At 47.7% G+C, this 18,688-nt stretch overlaps 1 protein-coding gene across 1 annotated transcript in view; it reads left to right on the forward strand.

Annotated features, from left to right (window-relative positions):
* The first annotated feature begins 1,022 nt into the window (after window positions 1-1,022).
* LOC122372316 (zwei Ig domain protein zig-8-like) overlaps window positions 1,023-18,688 on the forward strand; it is a 32,901-nt gene continuing 15,235 nt past the window's right edge. Inside the window, exon 1 of the mRNA XM_043349385.1 lies at window positions 1,023-1,620. Within this exon, the coding sequence (XP_043205320.1) occupies window positions 1,512-1,620 (109 nt within the window). The 5' untranslated portion in view covers window positions 1,023-1,511. The remainder of the gene's footprint in view (window positions 1,621-18,688) is intronic.

Raw genomic sequence — 18,688 nt, forward strand, 5'->3', positions numbered from 1 at the left:
GCCGGGGGCTAATGACGGAAAATGGCAACAAATGTGTTTCTCGCCAAGCAATTTGAAGCTTTCGTTTTCATGGAAATGCTCCGTTCAGACAGAAACATTGACATATTTTCTGGCACTCAATGATCATGCACATTAAAACACTTTGCTTGCTTTCAATTGTGTGCCTCTTGTAATGCCCGTCCAATCACTGTGGCAAGGTGATGCTGATTCCACAAAATGACGTTTTATTTCAATTTCAAATTATTTTTGTTATCTGCCAGAGATGACGTAAGAAACCTAACACTTCATGGCATCCACCACCCGTCAGAGGTGACTGATGACAGATTGTGACAGTTCACCCCATCGGCCATCTAGGTGACAGGATACTTACTACCTGTCACAGACCAATGCCAGCAGAGCGATAGATGACTGATAAAGATGACTATTCCGATGACGACACGTGATGACAGGTCTGTCAAGCGTGCCAAACATGGAAATTCACCCCATTTCAGTGACAGATTGTCACCTGTCACTTTCTCAGTAAACCTCCTCTAATCTCTCTCTCTCTCTCTCTCTCTCTCTCTCTCTCTCTCTCTCTCTCTCTCCATCTCTCTCTCTCTATCTCATGTCCAAATTGGTCACCGTGCCTGATATTTGATCCTACACACCCCAGCCTCTTTCCAACCGATCCAGCCACTAGCCCGTGTCAGACAGAGTGCATACATAATTGATCTACACCCCTGGGAAATGTGTACCGGGTCGGCGAACGGCTGTGGAACGGCCTCAGAGGGACGCTCCCGGTAACAGATTAATAGTCGATCAGCTGACTGTGATTACAGCGCTGTAAAACGCTGAAATCTGGCCACAGATGATGGTAGCTTTAATGGGACAGCGACACTGTAGATCATGGGGAGGAATGTGTTGACACTGGAAACGACTGAAAACGACTGAAAGTTAGTAGTTACATCGCGGTTAGCGGGGCAGCTTGTTTGTTTGAATAGTTGCCACCGACTTGAACCTGAAACTCTTTTCCTCTATTTCAGAGTAAACGGGCTTCATTTGAGACGCATCACATACCAGCTAATGTGATGGCAAACCTGAACAATCAACCTGACTGACACTGAGAAGAAGTCAGCCGACATCCAGTTTTCTCCGAACTCCGCCGATCAAGGAAGATATCAACTGATGCCGACATCACTGAACGTGTTGTCCAAGGTCCCATCAGACGCACACTGATTCCGAAGTCACTGGGCGGACACCATCCCATGTTGCGAATGTCTTCTTTGAACTACGATCACTGAAAAGCTCACCATTGAGACATTGCGACAGTGAAGTCCTTGAGTGAAATGAGGGGCCATTCGCCTCAACTCGCATAGTGACATCTAAGTTATTTCTGTGACTTCAAGGTGGTTTCACTACACTGGTGTCACTGCGTTGGTGTCGTGGAAGTGCCGCTGTGCTATCACATCTCTATTGGTGATTATGGTGCACGAGTTTAATGACGCACCAGCCGTGACTCGTGATATCAAGTGATGGCCGATGGACGTGCCTCCAGCGCGATGGGGAACAGGCTGGGCCGACGGTTCGGACTGGTTACGATGGAGCTCGTCGGGTTCCTTCTTCTGCTATGCGTTATGGCAGGTGAGTTGTCCAGTATCCAGGTGCCACATGCGACGGCTAGTTCTAAAGCCGGACGTCGAGCCCGCTCACGCTATGCGTTGTTGACAGTTGTAGATGTTAAATAATGCATTCACGCAGTCAGAAGGGATCACCAAACAGCCAGCTATTGGCTGGAGGTCTCTGAGTTTGATAATCGTTTTGTTATCGCAAAGTCAAACTTCTCCAAATTATCATTTGACACGCATTGACACTGAAAAAAGTCGTCAATAATTTATGAACAATTACTAATGTTGCGTAACCTGAAAGTTTCAGAGAAAGCGACACATCTCGATGAACGAAGTAATACTTAAATGAATACTTATCAATAATGGCCTCGGGAAAACCACTAAAATATTCCTAAACCCCCGACCACATTTTCACTGTTTTGCTGAGTCCGTAATTCGGATACAGCTCCAGTTATCTCCAGGCTGATCCCACCCGCTCTGTGCCCAAGTCATTACACCGGCATGGCAGACCCGTTTGTAATGGTTTTAAACGTTGTGACAGACCCACGAGTGACGTTTTTTGACGGTGTGCCAGACTGCCACCCGTGTCAGTCTGACAGACCGGTGCCTAATCAAACCCCGGAAGGTGGCAGCAGGCCGAGAGGCTTCCCAAAGCCCCGCGCGCCGCGTCGCCGCTCCGCAATCCATAGATCGATGTTGGTGCGGGAGTTATTGATGTGCAGTCTGTACCTGCTCCAACACTGTTCAAATTGGCTGCCTGGATTATTTAGCAGTGTTGATTTGCCTGGTGAAGTTAAACAAAGCGATGGTGAACCCATTTAACCTCGCCAGTGCGTGATACCCTATCACCTCACGCAACACATCTAACGATTTTGTCCCTTGCTTCACTACTATAGCAGTGTAACGTTTAGAACGCCAGATAGCTCGTGATTGAAGTATAACCTTGACAACGAAGACAAAGAGAAATATTAGAATGCTTAACGCTTAGCCTTGATTGAATTATTATGATTGGATTATTATGATTTAAGGTTAACTCTTGGTGAAACTGAAGAAAAGTAATTGGGATTGCGATACGAATACGTCATTAATATTTCACTGGCTACCAGTTTTTTATCACCTCAATTTGCAGGAAATCTGAGGATCTATTTTAGATCAAGCAGTCTCACCACTTCTGATGAGAAACAAAAGTCAATTCAGGTCACAGAGTACCCATTCCAGTTCTACAACAGCTGTCATACAACTGAATACTGACATGGTGACCCACAGAGCGCCTTTGCAGCTGCGTTGGACTCCACTTGACCTCTACACTTCCCTTTGAGAACAGCCGACCGCTTCCGCCCCCCAGCAAACCGACTTCCATGTCGCCCAAGTGTTAATCACTCCAACATAAAGCCTTGCCCCAGCGGTGTCACGCAGGCTTCCGTCTCAGCGCTTATACATTACACGCCGTGCATTTGAAGCTCTAAACCTTGAGAAGCCTGTAGGTAAGGGTTTTACACGTAAGGCGACAACCCGTTGTCAACTGTAGCAGTATTTGTCCTGGGGTGGGTTATGCAATAGTTAAATTCTGAAGACTCCTGGCCTCCATACTTTTCGTTGCTTTAGTGCTCACAGCTCTTGATCTCTGCTTACATATTTCAAATAGGATTTTCTGATGGTGCTGTAAGTGCTGGATTATCTTACTCCATAAATAACATTATCTATGTATGTCATCTATGGTTGCTCCCAAGTCCCAACTGTTTTGGAAAACACAAAGAAATTTGTACCCTCCCGCAAAAATTGACACACCCACACATAAAAATCCATCAAATTTCGAATCACTTACAGTAAACCTCTCATGGAGCAGTTGCGTGCTACTTCAGAAGCTCGCGAACGCCTGTCACGATGTCAGTTAGTGGCTCTGGGTGGCCAATTCAGCTGCGTGAATCACCCCGTTTGTAGTCTATTGCGTCTGTCAGTCAGCGAAACTGCGAGTCGGTAGGGCGAGGATGATTTGACCACGGCGGGCAAACCTTTGTCAAGTCAAATTTAGCTTGTGCGGAATGTGGTTCAATTTCATTGTGTGATTCGGTCATGGTCAAATGTGCTAATTAACGCTGTCTCGGGATACATAGTTCTGCATTAATCAACATTATTTATTACAGAAACACATGATTCACTATTTTAGCCAGCCTACTGAGGGCTCTGATCTGGCACCTAGCTTGGTTCGACCGATCGGCCGTCTATCTTCCACCCAGCCTGGACCGACCGCCCGGCCGGCTGGTCAGTCGGCAGTCTTTCATCTGTCGGGCTGGCCGGCCGGCCGGCACCACTATCCGTAACGGGAAATCAATGGTACCACCAGGTGCCTGGCCACGCCGCCTGTCTGCGCCCCGTGTGATATAGACAGGTCTGGACGGTCCCCCATCCCGCTCTGGGTCTGGTCCCGTTGTCCGTCTTCCCAATGTGATATAGACAGGCCTGGACGGCTCTTCTCGGGAACTGGCACTTCTGCCGTTCTGTCCAGTCTGCTGTATTGGCAGATATAGGTCTGGGTTATTCCCATGCCCTCCCCACTTCTCCGGTGGGGGAGGGCCCTGCCGTCTCACTTTGGTACAAACTGAGAAGACAGTCTTGTCGGAATAACGATCCTCTCCGCTCTGGTAACTAGCCTTCGCATGTCTGAACTGTTTAATATAGACAGGTCTTAACTGTTTCCCACACCCCTCCCTGGTGCCTGCCCAAGCCGTCTGTCTGACCGTCTGGCATAGACACACCCTCCCATCCGGCGGGGAACGAGGTCATCTTCTGCCCGCGGGCACAGCCGACCTTGACCCGACAGCCAGAGAAAGGGTGTGCTCCCACCGGAGGTCTCCCGTAGGCGCTGCATTGTCGCTGATATTGGCAGACCAGCTGATGACCAGGCTCGGTGTATTGGCACAAGGATACACTACGTCGTGTTGATTATTGATTGGTAAATGCAGGATATTCTCCAGGAAAAGGTGTGGGATATATGATATGCCGGTCGTATGAACAATAAAACAAATCGGTGAAGCAATTGGTCGGGCCTGTAACAGCTATAAGTCAAATGACATTTAATGTGGTCAAACATCGGTAATTTGGTTGGGTTCATAGACCTCTAGAGATGTGTATTCGTAGAAAGAGACACTTAAAGAGCATTTTAGTTTTACGTTCCTGAGCAGCACCAGCATTTTACGTGTGCATTAAATTTCATTAGCGAAGAAGACTTTCATTTCATTCAATTTTGTTGTCGAAACATCGCCCATGGTTGGGTTTAGCAGCAGCAGTGAAAGAACACAACGACGCACTGGTAGAGTTTCGGAGAGGCACAATGGGTAGGGCGAACGGTAATTGTCTCTTGCTACGACCGCAATGTTTTCTTAACCTCTACTAGATTACCATGGGTGTCCCAGTTTCATTTCCTAACGGTGCAAGACACATTACATCTTACGTAAGCACAAGAACGGTAAAAACTGCACTCCGTAGAGTTCCAGCCGGGGAATCTCCAGAAAAGAGCCATTGCTGGCCCGGAGTAGCAGCATATGTTTTTTAAATCTTGGTATAGAAAACTAACTATAACTATAACTAACTGTAACTAACTATATACTACGTGAGCCATCAGCTGACTAGGAGGTTTTCGAGCGTTCGCTCCTCGGGTGTGCCAACGGGGTCTAACATTTTGGGACACATATAATGGAGTGTTATGGTGCGTTTGCTTGGAATCTGTTAGGAGCTAAATCAACATTTAGTAGTTCCGTACTATGTGCTGGGGATATTCCACTTACAGCAATCAATAGCTGGGATGTAACTGTCTTGTAGCCTTTGCCATGTTTGTTTGTGGCCGTTGTTTAATTCACTGAACACAGACGACGTTTACAGACATGACTGTTATACATACTCTATCATAAGTATTCCTAAAACCTGAGCTAGGGGAAGTGTGACATGGCATCGGCCTTGTACAGGAAACTGTGGTACCGGTGTTTGGATTTGACAAATGAAATATGGATTTTGTAAAACATTTTGATAAGTTTTTATTCCTACTAAGCAACGTGCTACCATCATTAAGTCACGATAAAACAGCAAATAATGAGCAGTAAATTGCAAACAGGTTCCTCTTTCACTCTTCTCTCTCACTCTCCTTCTATCCTTCCTTTTCTCCTCTATCACTCCCTCCCTCCCTGCCGCCCCTCTCCCCCTCTCTCTCTCCCCTCTAGCCTCTGCCCGCGCTCATCTCATGCGTCATGCGCGCATGGCGGCCGACACCGAATTGGCTCCGTGGCTGACGTTGGCTTTATGCCTGCCGCGCTGAACCCAGGCAATCGGCGTCGTTACGAAGATTGGATAAGGCGTCGGCGACGACGCCAGTCTGATACAGTCTATGGACAAAGCGGACCAGGGGACCGCCGTACACAGGCGTCGACAGCGGCCCTGTCTGCCGGTCATGATTAATGGACGGGAAAATGGCCATGGACACAGTCCATGGGGACAGTTTGGCGTCGACGAGCTGCCTCAATGGTATGTGTGCTTGGGTAGTGTGCTGGGCTCAATGACGGTGGGTGTGATAAGAGAAGGGATGAGAATACGGTGGCGTAGGGGAGGGATTTTACACCGACCAGCTGTCTCCAATCAGAGACAAATTGCACTAAATTCCGCATTTATTGTTAATGCTACTTTTGTATTCTTGGTAAGTGGGTAAACCATATTCCGTACCACTTCAATCCGCTCTCAAGACCGCTCTTGAGGCGCAACACCGGTTTCGAATACCCTTGTTGAGTGGCAGCAGCCTAATGCGCCCACACTGAATGTGCGAGGTTTTTGCAACAAAGCTAACATCTGGCAAACTCTCTTCTCAACGGGATCCTATTCAGGAACGGTAGAAGTGGGGTGAGCGTCCGTTCAGTCCCGCGGATTAACGCTGTATCAGTCAGCCAAGCTCCAGAGACACGGGCCTAATCCGCCTTTAAAACAGACTATTCGATCAGACCGCCTGTCAGGGGGCGCAATGTTGCCTTGGAAAGCCCTGTGACACGCCTATCCCGATACGCTGGGAGTTTACTGTTCAGACACGGGGACGCCGATGCTTTATGCATTGACTTACATTCCGAACAATGCGATTTTGCTAACAACAATAACAAGAAATCGGTATACTTCAAGGCTTTCAGTTTGCCTCCTTTCAGTTTTAGTTACGTAACGCGATCAACATTGTATGAGAGGCTGTCACAACCAATTTCGGCTCCATCCGAATTCAGTGTTGTGGCTTAATTTAGATTGCAAAGTCGTCAAGTTTGATATCTTAACGAAAGACAAACTTTCCCAATTCGCTCTCGACTGTTACGTTTTCCTTGGAGACTTGGTTTCGTTCCATCGTCGATCTCTAGGGCTCCTGTTTCTCGGCCGCATCAATGACAATGACGAAGAAGCTGACATTAGTGACGGCGACAATCCCTAGTTGCCGCTCCAGTCGCCGCTGAACTGCTCCGATTCCACTCATCACGTCCTGTGGGCTGGTCTGCAGTCGGCACCATTGCTGTGGCCGCGAGCTGCCGACAGTAGGTGTATGAGTTTCACGGCCGATTAAAATGTCAGCGAAGCCCGACACGAAACACCACCAGCACAGCAGCAAATGATGACATTTGCGGCATTAACCAAACAGCTCATTAGTTAGAATGCATGCGAGTATGACTCAACTACACACATCAGTTTCTTGCTAATACATTATTATAATACACCTCTGAAACAGACAAGACATTTGGTAGATTCTAAAAGAGAATGTCTGATTACCCTCCTACTTTCAAATTTTTTTTTCAAGGAGTATAGCGTATCGTGCAGGCACGTACCGTAATCCTGTGACTCCGGACAGGGGAAGTCGTCTTCAGGTCACGGCACGCATGCCCAGGCCGCGTTAGGGCGGTGGTAGCAGCCACACTGCCGGATTTTTATTGTGCACTCGGCCAGTTAAACCGAGTGCACCAGGAGTGCTGCCTTACATGGGAAATATCACCGGCATTAGCCGGAGTTTTTACGAGTCAGTAAAAATTAGGAATAGTTGGATTGTTTAATTATGTTTTTTATTCGCTGCCAGTGGTGTTTCTGAATGGGTAATTCGCGTGGAAGCGTTGCGTGTTACCACTGAGTTGCTGCTTACCTTTTACATTAAATGATTCCTGGCATTTGTGAAAAGGTCCATTCACTTCAATATTCCGTGACCTAAACAAACGTTTTGTACGAGACATTCACCTGATCCAGTCCTTCTGATGATTTCATTTGTTTTCCAAAAACACGCTTGGAAATGTCAAAGCTCAAAAGTTCGGTATCACAAGACAAGACACCATACACTAGCAGTTAGCACCACCACCCAGCTGACATCTCACGGGGACACCAAAGAAAACCACTACGGAACCATCGCACCAACTCTCCACCTTCCTATCTATAACCCCCCATCCAGGTCACCGCCCCACCTATCCCCTGCGCACTGATTGTCATTCCATAGACGTCGCTCTGCTGCCGCTCTTCGTACCATCACACTGCGCAGTCTGGGCCTCCAGACGGCGCTCTGCTTCAATCTTCGGTGATCAGATCGATTTAATTAAGATTAGTCGGGCGTACCGGGCCTGTGGCGCCTCATAAGAGTGCTGCCTTGTGGAGGTAAGCCGTCCAAGTTTGCATGCCGTGCGCGGAGGGCGCTGGAAGAATTTCGTCGGCGGCGGACGGTGGAATTTGGCCCCGGGCGTAATTATGCTGTTCTGGCGGTGGAAAGGTGGGGCGATATGAGTTTTACAGTTGTACGAAGTCGTGTTGGAGGTGGAGGGCGGTTTTAGTCCACAGTGGCTTTGAACGAAAAACATAGCGAGAATGTCTCACGATATTATGCTATCCAGGTCACGGCTTTCACCGTGTCCTGATATAATCGTACCTAACTGCTGTTCACTATAAACTGATAGGAATATAATGCATAACACCTTAAATTGAAAACCATGTTTTCCTCTAGCGCTGTTGCGAACCAACAGGCTGCCCGAGGCCATTCAGTGATTATATCAGGTTCTTCATAATTAGGAGGTTAATTAATCAGCGCTAGGGTGGATCAAGGGTGGCAACTAAACGAAGTGGAAATTGCTGGCAAGCATCCACACTTGCCGTTGTGCACTTTGCCTAAGCAATGGGCAATAACATTGATGATACAGATATGGCAAGTGTAGGGTACGTGACAGCAAACACCACATTCTTGATTAATCTGATTACGAATGAATGATAAATCGAAGTACTTTTCCTGTAACAATAGTCTCAAAGCAAAGTAATTAACCTGGCTTTAGAGTTCTTTGATTTTTTTTTACATACGTATAGCAATGACCAATAAAGCAGTGGTAGAGGTCAATGGCCTATAGCCAGTTCCCTTTGGCATAAGTTATGCGTGGATTTCTTCCAACAGCACCGCACTTCGCGTGAATGTAGTCAGATTCAGTCAGCTGACGCCTTGACGCATACCTAGTGCAAGTGAAGCAACAAGCACAAGGAGTTTAAAGTGGCGCTTTGGAGGCGGTCGTGCTGCATCAATTTCTGTCGATCACCACATTCATCGAGCGCCCTTCACTTGGCGTTAGGTCATGCACCGCTTGCCGCAGCCCGTCGACTCGAGCAATTGTCCCGCGAATCGATTCGTTGAAGCACATGAATGGCTGCGGACGCGAGCGCCGACCGCTTTAAAATTACTTCGTAGAACGTCAAATGCACGCGGATAGAGACGGTATTTCATTAATGAAATGCCAATTATGAGTAGAAGGTGACCATCTACCAGAATTAATTAGACATGACCTGATCATTGATCATATTTGTGGGGGACCTGCTACCCTCTGTGCCTTTGGAAGTTTTGTTATTGAAGGATGCCCGTCTGGCGGCTCAGGAGGAGTGTTGCGGCACAGCACACTTCCAGGCGCAGCACTACCAGTGCCATCTAGCGGCGACAATTACAAGCTCATAGGAGCTCGACCGCTTGGAGCTTGTGGTCAGTGTATGCTTTATAAAACAACATAGAATGTTAGAAAGGATTAAAAACATATAAGAAACATCTAAGAAAAGGATTAAAAAGCTTATTAGTTTTCCTTCCATAGGCAATGACAAATCGTGTCCCCACTTGAGATCCTGTTCCTTTTACCAATATCTGACGCATTTTTAAGCGGCAGCCATCCGTTTCCCAATACGTATCCCAGGAGCCGAGTTAGACAGATGCGTAAAACATCTCTCCCCAGAGCACCATGAAAAATATGTGGCTGCGGATCACGTACAGGCTTCCAGACATGTGCTTATGTAGGTATCACCTCGTTCACGATTGTAGTTGCTTGGATTACAAACCATAAGTTACTGACTTGGTGATATAACCATGAGTAATAGCGAACTAATTTGCATCTAAACCGCCGGGCACGGCGGGTGTGCTCGTTAGTCAATAGTCATTCTTTTGACGGTGAACATGCCGGGAGCTGACGGGGAACGCGAGGGTGGTGTGCGGTGCATTTTGGGGCAGCGTTGGCATGCACCTGTGTGAACTGTGTTAATCAACCACTTATTAGTGTCAACATTTTACTGCCACCTGCTTTTTTCTGTCAGTGAGGAAGTGGTTCGGATGGCATGCGTCTCAAACTGTCAGTGGACGTTTAATTTCCTGTTCTTAACATTTCACTGCTTTGGTGTTTTTGTTTTAGTCTCCAAGAGAATTGAAAAGGAAATAAATCATATCAGGTAGGTAGGTATCCAAATTAACATTTGACCACCTTCTCACCAAACATTTAAAACCAAACTCAGAGCGGTGTTAAACCCTGCCACCGCAGCGCAGCACCATCGAAGCTCCAACTTCCGCCCTCCGAACAAGACATGGCCACAATCATTTTCACTAACGGCGCGTTTAGAGTTCTAATATGTGTCGGGACAGCGGTGAGGCGGCCGTTAACGCTCCAGCGGCCGTGTTGATTGTGTTTACGAGCGATCTTAGTGACCCGGTAGGCTCGAAATCTCCTGGGAATGACGCCCCGCCTGCGCGCAGCGCCAATCTGGCCGGAAAATTTCATCAGTGGTTCATATCGACCTGGCCAGTCGCTCCGGGTGAGAAGAGAGTCTGGCGGTCGCGCGGTGGCCTCTGGTATTTAAAGTGGGGTCAGCTGCCGTGAGAAATACGCGGGCAACTCTGGGGCCGCAGTGGTATTTGAGAAGTAGTGGAAATGCTTTGTACGTTTTGACACCGGAGGTGGAAAATGAAAATCATTTCAAAGGTCAAATCACAGGTATCTCATCTCTATGCCAAGATCTTAACCCTCGCCCGACGGGGGGGGGGGGTTGATGCAACCCCCTAAGGGTTTTCGCAAATAACGTAAAAACGGCGGCGCGTAGCGCCGCCAAATTTGGCATACCCTCTGGGCAACATTTTCGCACCTTTCCTGAAAATTTGAAGTTCCAGTCTTTTCAGGTCAGGTCACCAGGTCACAAAAACCGGTACAAGGTCAGGGAAAAATTGGACTAGCTTAGCGGCAACTGAATTCCAGAGTTTACTAAAATTGGCAACAAAGTAAATTATTCGATGCGCACGGACGTCCTGAGTTCACTGGTGCTTTTATTTTTGCTCTATCTTTACTCGGTAAAAAGTTATAAGCGAAAAACTTTTAACATGTTGTAGCAAAATTTTTGCACTCATACCCCCAACCCCCCTAAATATTGACTTAGAGTCACCAAACTTTCACAGGGGCGAGATCTCCTATGGACCCACGTCCCACGTCCCACCTACCCTGTAAATTTGTCGTTTCTTAGTACCATAGGAGCCAATCGCGAGGGAGGGGGGGGGGGGGGTGGTCGTACCAACCCCCCCTCGCCGTCCGTGTTATGGAAAAGGCCTGGCGAGGGTTAAATGAAAAAGATTCATTTCCAAACAGTTTACAGTACTGTTTGTTTATCGTCATACCTTCTGACTTAGCGAGCCATTTTGATATGAGAACATGAAGGCGCTTTTTAGGTACGGTACTTTGTCGAACGCAACACATGCTGACGATTTGCTGTGCTTAAGACAGGGGAATCTATTACATCAAAATATTCCCCCTGCCTTCACACGCTAAGCCTATGAAATCATGCAGAGATGACAAACGAGGTTGATATTATGAATGCCGTGATATGTTCCCAGCCGAGAGCTGATATCATGACTTAACTTACTCTGTTACGGTCAAGATCTCCAGCATCAAATCCATCCTCTGCGGATAGCCGATTTGTTTTCTTTCCAGCTGTAGGAGCAGACTCACATCCTCTGCGTGATTGGTATTTCCTGGCTATGTTTTTACACGGTGCCTGCACCCACCGTCAATTCCTGTCCCTTATGAGGCTGACAAAGCGTCCCATTTATCCACCAGGAAAGCTATGGCCACCCATTTGGCTTAATGACCTTTTGGATGTCCATTTATTTTGTTCATGGAACACTAATCCCAACATCAGACGCATCATTCAAGGTCGTTCAGGATAAGGACAATGGGTAAAGCTCCGTAACTGGACCGAGAGACGACCCTTAGTGCTTTGTCTGTTACGTGGAACATGCAACTTCCCGGACTGACAAGTTAGGTCGGTCAGTTGAAAACAAGGAGGTGGTGCGGTGTCCTAACTTTGGACCGACACTGAGAAGTTGGCCTCATTCCTATGCGATGCGATAGATGATAGCTAGAATTGAAAAGGCGGACTTGGAAATCATGGGGCGCAAAGAGTATTACAATGATTTTTAACAGCTTATTCACGACGCTTTCCTTTTTCTGTAAAAATTGGGTAATGGTGGCTACAGAGTACAGAAGAACTATGTATTTTAGTGAGATAATAACTATCTCGAGTGACCCTTGTGATTGGAAACGGCTTCGCTTAAAACGCGAAATATAAAACAGATGACCCGTATCTCAGCTATCGTTTAACCGATGGCATATATCTTACGTCGTGAGATTTGATCAAGAGCGTTCCTTTCTGGATTTCTGGCTAAATTAACCCATCTTCTTTCAATTATGTAAGCGCTTGGGGCCAAAGGACTATCTACGGTGACATTTCATTCCCTCTAAGATCCTCATAACCGAGATAGTGCGCTGGAAAGTGGCAAGTGATCCGAACATTTTCCCAATCGCGAACCCGCTGACCCCTTCTAGTTCTACCCACGGTCAGCACTGGATCCGCAAGCCTTCCCTGCTGCGGCTTTTGGCTACCACTCGGCATTGACCATCCCCCACGCCCCCTCGACCCCCTCGGTCACCCCCTAGGTCCTCACCCCCTCTTCAGAGTCGGGGTGACCGCCATCGACACCGGACACATCGTCTTCGATGCGACAAACAGAGCTGTTAACCCTCCGACGGTCTGTCGTGACCCACTGAATCGACATAACACGGCCCGTGGACTGGTCGACTCTGGTCAACAGGCTGGACAGACGGCATACGTGGACTAGGCAACAGTCGCGGAGACATTTGCTTAGCGCGGACCTATGTAGTGCGACCTACGCATTAATTAAGAACTTGGGAGCAAGCGGTGTAGCACGGAATAGGTTTACGAATTAAAGGTGAGATAGGCATCAAACCACGGACTGGACACTAGGCAAGGGGAGGAGAGGGCATAGCTGAGCTTTATTTGTCGGCATAGGAGTGGTGACCGGAGGCATAGCTGGCAAATGTATGCACCAAACAGGCGTGCGGGGTGTGAAATAGCACGGACTACGCGTCAAGCGTAGGGTAGGCGTCATAGCACGGACTACGCACCAGGCGTAGGGTAGGCGGTATAGCACAGGCCAGTCAACAGTGGGGCTGGGCTTTGTCGAAGAAGGCTGGGTTGTCTGGACGGAACGTCTTTTGTCAATGTCACTGCTTGTGTCACTGAAGGAAAAGTGGAGAGGAAAATAGAAGGAGCGAGAGACAATAGTGCTTGTTTACCTATGTGTGTGGGGACTGGGGAGAGTGAGAGAGAAGGAGGAGAGAGAGAAAAAGAGAGAGAGAGAGAGCGAGAGAGAGAGACAGAGAGAGAGAGAGAGAGAGAGAGAGAGAGAGAGAGAGAGAGAGAAGAGGGAGGGGAGAGAGAGGGAGAGATAGGATGAAACAGTTCTGAGACATGATTTGAAAATCGTATGACAAAAGTGTTAGCGACGAATGATGAGAAACGTTTTTATTTTTATTTTTTATATTTATACCTTTTGACATCACTGATCTTCATAACACAATTTTAATATAGCATTCGTAATGTATCCTGTACACTCCACTTTCCAATCGACAGCCAGTCACATGACAAGTTAACCCGCGCCCCACGGGGGGGCTATTCATAGCCCCCCTCCCGTTTTTCTGCAATAACTTCCAAACCACTTGACGTATCAACGCCAAACTTTCAGTACCTTCGGCTGCATCAATTTGACACCTTGTGGCAAAATTTGAACTTCGTAGCTACCATAGATCGGCCGGAAATGACGTCAGAGTGACGTCATGTTCGGCCGATTTCGACGCAAAACATTGAACCACGGCAATCGCTCCCAAGAGCTCAGTTTTTAAGCGAGATCTAATTTCTTTGCATGAAAGGACTAAAATTGACTGCGCTATCAAACTGCTGTCTCGGATTTTCAAAGTTTTGAAAATTTCGAAAATTGTATATAATAATATTCAAAATTTATATTTTTATATTTTTTCAAAAAGTTTTTGACTTTTCGAAAAAAACCGGAATACATGTCACAGAACGCATGCCTCTGACTAACCCTAGCAAGTTTTAGCTAAATATCTTAAAAAAATGGCCAAGTTATACGCATTATTGCAAAAATTCACAATTATTAATTTTTCAAAACAATTTTTCAGTACGTATTTGACATCATACACCAATATAAATAGCACCATCGTGTTCCTGAGCTCAAACTGCATCCAATAGACACCTTTTTTGTAGAAAAAAATTTAACTTCAAAATTTGACCTTTTTTGACCTGAAAATGACCTGACCTCAGCTAAATTCGACTCAAAATGACCTCGAATGACACAGACGACATCAAATTCGAAATCTATTGCCTAAATGGATCATAAAACATGTGTCACGTGACCGAGGCATGATATAATATTTCCGTGACCTGTGATGACCTGACCCTGAGTTGAAAATCACAGTACAAGTTTGGTACCCTCAAGGTATCTAGAACATCTGTTCACGAGTGTGTAAACCAAAAATGAGCCTGATCTGACTTGTAAGACGGCGGCCAGAGCCCAAAATGTGAACAAGCCAAAATGCTAATAATTTTTACTTTGACCTGACCTGTGACGTCATCGGTGACCTTGAGGTCAATCAAATTAGGTGTCGTTCGACAGTTTTTCCGGGGCTATCAGACGCCGTTTGAATTTTGACGATCGGCCCGGTAGTTTCGGAGTTAGGAGGGGGGGGGGGGGGGGCTATGGAGAGCCCCCCCCCTCAGTAGGGCGTGTTATACGCAGACCCCAGTGGGGCGCGGGTTAAGACAGTCACAGCCAGTCAAGTGGTGCTATAGCAGTGGCTCAATGATCGATTCGATATCACCCAGCACGGCTCAAAGGTCAAACCTGAATTAACTCCAATCTCACACAAGCCCCCTCGACCTTTACAATAAACGCATACTTTTGTTTCGCCACCCACACATCCTCTTGTTTTCTACGCTTCTGAGGGTTTCCTGTCGTCTTCTTAAACAGTTCGTTACATTTTGTCTTTTATTTACAGTCTTTTGTTTTCCTTAGGGCGGGTTTCATTCATAAAATTGCTCAGGTAACGTGTTGCTACATCATAGTTCCCGTACTCAGCTGAAGAAAAGTTTTTTCTTCTCGAAGCTTGTTAGGTAGGACTCTTACATATTTTCATCATCTCAAAATTAGTTTCTTGAGTGCAAAGCTAAGAGTCTTAGCGCTGTATTATAGATTGTGCGCCCAGGGATGGCAACGACAGACGGTATCTGCGCTATATAGGATGACAATCCCATGTAAGAAGCCTATCTAAAAAAAAAAACAAACAAACACTCCATGGCTGTCCGCTTCCTACGGTTGCGGTATCATTTGCTAATGATTTGTTCCACATGAAGGACCGTTCTAAGCTCATTCGATATTATCTCCGTAAATATACCATCTCGCTAACGATGATGGTAGCATCCCTTTACCCCCCCCTCTCTCTCTCTCTCTCTCTCTCTCTCTCTCTCTCTCTCTCTCTCTCCTGGAAGCTAAGTTCTTTAGCTGTGAGTGCTCCGGAAAAAGGCGAGGTCTGCAGCTCACCGTCTCTAACGACGACCCATTGGAGGCTGGAGCTAATGATACCCTCCGGGCACACGGCTCACATCTCCACAGCCCCCCCCCCCTCCTCTACCCCATCGAGATGGGTAGACCCGCACCCCTACCGCGCGAGGCAGACAACGCAATAACGCATCCGTAGCTCCACAACGACGGGAAGAAACGCAGCCTCTCCACGGGACGTGACAGCGGGCACCTACTCTTAACCTACCTAAATAGACGTTTCTTCCTTCCCCTGGACAGAAAGGACAGCCTTGCCCGCTGGGCAGACGTCATACCTCTCTCCCTAAACAGACAGCTCTCCCTCTGCCAGACAGCCGCACAGCGAACCTCACTCCTCCCTCCGGGCAGGCACCGCGCGCTCCCTCCCCCTCCCCTCCCTCCCCGATCGGTCGGCAGGCTGACACCGCCTTGTGCCAGACTCTTCAGGAGCGATGCTGACAGCTCCCGTAGGCCTGCCATCGCCGGTGGCCGGATATGGCAGCACTAATGGCGTGTCCTTGGGATATGGCAGCGCTGATGGCCTATCTAGTAGACGAGAGGCGCTGCCTCGGGAGGGCAAAGAATAGTAAAGGGTGGTGGGAAGACGCACATGCGCTACGTTACGTCCTGATTAACATGTTGGAGAGGTGGCTGCAGATGGTGCCACGTCGTTAGCTCGCTTTTAGCTCTACCCTGAGATGCAATGTAATTGATTTTTGCTATATGCCTCTGTTTAAAACATATTTAACCCGCGCACCGACGGGGGTCTGCGCCAACTTCGCACCGACGGGGGGGGGGGGCGGATGACCGCCCCCCTGAGATCTCGAGAACGAAGCAAGCTAGCGACAAGCGGTAAACGGCATCGGATACGCACGGACAAGGTCTACAATTTTTATTAAGATCATTTTCAGGTCAGGTCAAAGATGACGTCACAGGGGTCCAAAAAGTCAAAATGGCGGCGCTAGATATGGAGAGAGTTTTTATCGAATAACTTTCGAATTAGTCAAGATAGGAACAAACTAAGGGCATCATCGTGATCCTCTCGTCAATCCGCATCGAATGATATATATGTTGACCTCGAAAGGTCAAGGTCAAAGGTTGACCTCAGGTCACGTGACCTCGAGGTCATCATGTATATCATTCGATGCGTCTTGACGAGCTGAACACAATGAGACCATCCGCGCGGCTGTATCTTGTTCCTGTACGGAGTTATTGGCAAAAAATCGCTGGTGACCTTTTGATGACGTCACATGACCTTACAGCTGCCCAACAGCAAAACAGACCTCAAGGTAGTGAAGGTTGATCGTATATGAAGTCATGTATGGTAGATGGGGCCATTCCGACCCGTTTTAGTGGTAAAACAGGGAGTTGATTTTTCCCCCATTGACTTATAATGGGGAGGTCGCGAAATTGACCTGACCTTAGGTCACCGTCATCAAAATTCCGAGATATGCAAATTGTAGCTACTAATGACCTAATAACATCCTGCGACTTTCAAAGGCCTCCGACATCTACTGTAGCTCTGGCACGGTGACAAAGTTGCAAAAAGTGACTTGAGGTTGGGTCATTCAAAGTGACCTGGTGACCTGACCTTGAAAGTTAGGAGGTTCAAACTTGCACACCATGTGCAAAACTGATGAGAGAATAGTCGTACCAAATTTCGCGGCGCTACGCGCCGCGGTTTTCCCGCTATCCGCGAAAAACCTCAGGGGGGGGGGCGGATATCCGCCCCCCCGTCGGTGCGCGGGTTAAAATGTTTTATCGTAGTTACATTGAGCTGTATGCAGTGGCATCTTGCGCCATTAACATCGTGAAAGTTGCACATGCGTTCTCTCCGCATTCATTTCTTAGTTGGACTCAAGCAAACAAGCGAACACATTTGCCAGAGAAACAATGTCGCTTTTCGTTTGTGTCAGACGTGCGTCGCACTTACGTCATTTGAAAACTGCCGGTCTCTGGGGACTGGCGGTCGGCACACAGACTCTCTACCGCCGTTTATCTTGTAGAACAGAACCGCCGCTGCAAACACACGGCGTGGGAGATGCGCGCTCCTCAAAAGTCGGCCACCGTTTTCCATTTGTGTGAATCTGAAATTGGATGGTATGAGCACAGCAGTCAGAGGGCCGAGCGCAGAATGGTATAAAAATGTCTGCGAAATAGTCGTGCGGGAGAGATGCGTTCTAAGACTCCGCTGATGAGTCTCTAGAGTCAAGTCTCCGGGGTCAAATTTTCAGGGTCGATTCTTCAGGGTCGAGTCTCCCGGGTCAGATCAGACTGATGAGTCTCCAGAGTGGACTGTCGCCGGAACAACCCATCACCTGCCAAACTGGCGTCGCCTGAAGAGGTAGAACTCTGGAGCTCCGTGGAACTCAATGCGATGACTGTGTACTGTCAAGTGTGCCTCACACTGCACTAATGCTGCATCCGTGTTGACCTCGACTTCATTCAAGACGACTGGGTGCAAGTTTGTGAAGCCGTCGTCCCGCGGAACTAAGCGGTGCTGTCGACAGTTTCCGGCCGCGCTGCGGACATAGAGACGGATGGGCCACTTAGAGTGTTGGCGCCGGCTGTGTTCCACTTTGAGCGTCTGCCTACGGCGCGGGAGGGCCAAATCTCGGTCAGCCGAACAGCATAGGCAATGCTGGCGATGCGAGGGCTGTGTGAAAATGGCGGCTGAGCGAAAATATCAAACATTATGTGATGTATTACCACGTTGCCATATGGGATTTTTTTTACCTCACTTAGTGATTCGTTTAATTTATGCATTTATTTTTTTCTGTTCGGAGGTGGCTTTTCTAACATTACCAAACTATCCATGTGTAAAGCATTTGCCCTATTCTGCTGTATC

The sequence above is a fragment of the Amphibalanus amphitrite genome, unplaced genomic scaffold, assembly GCF_019059575.1.
Source record: "Amphibalanus amphitrite isolate SeventyFive unplaced genomic scaffold, NRLGWU_Aamphi_draft 001344F_arrow, whole genome shotgun sequence".
NCBI lineage: Eukaryota > Metazoa > Arthropoda > Thecostraca > Balanomorpha > Balanidae > Amphibalanus > Amphibalanus amphitrite.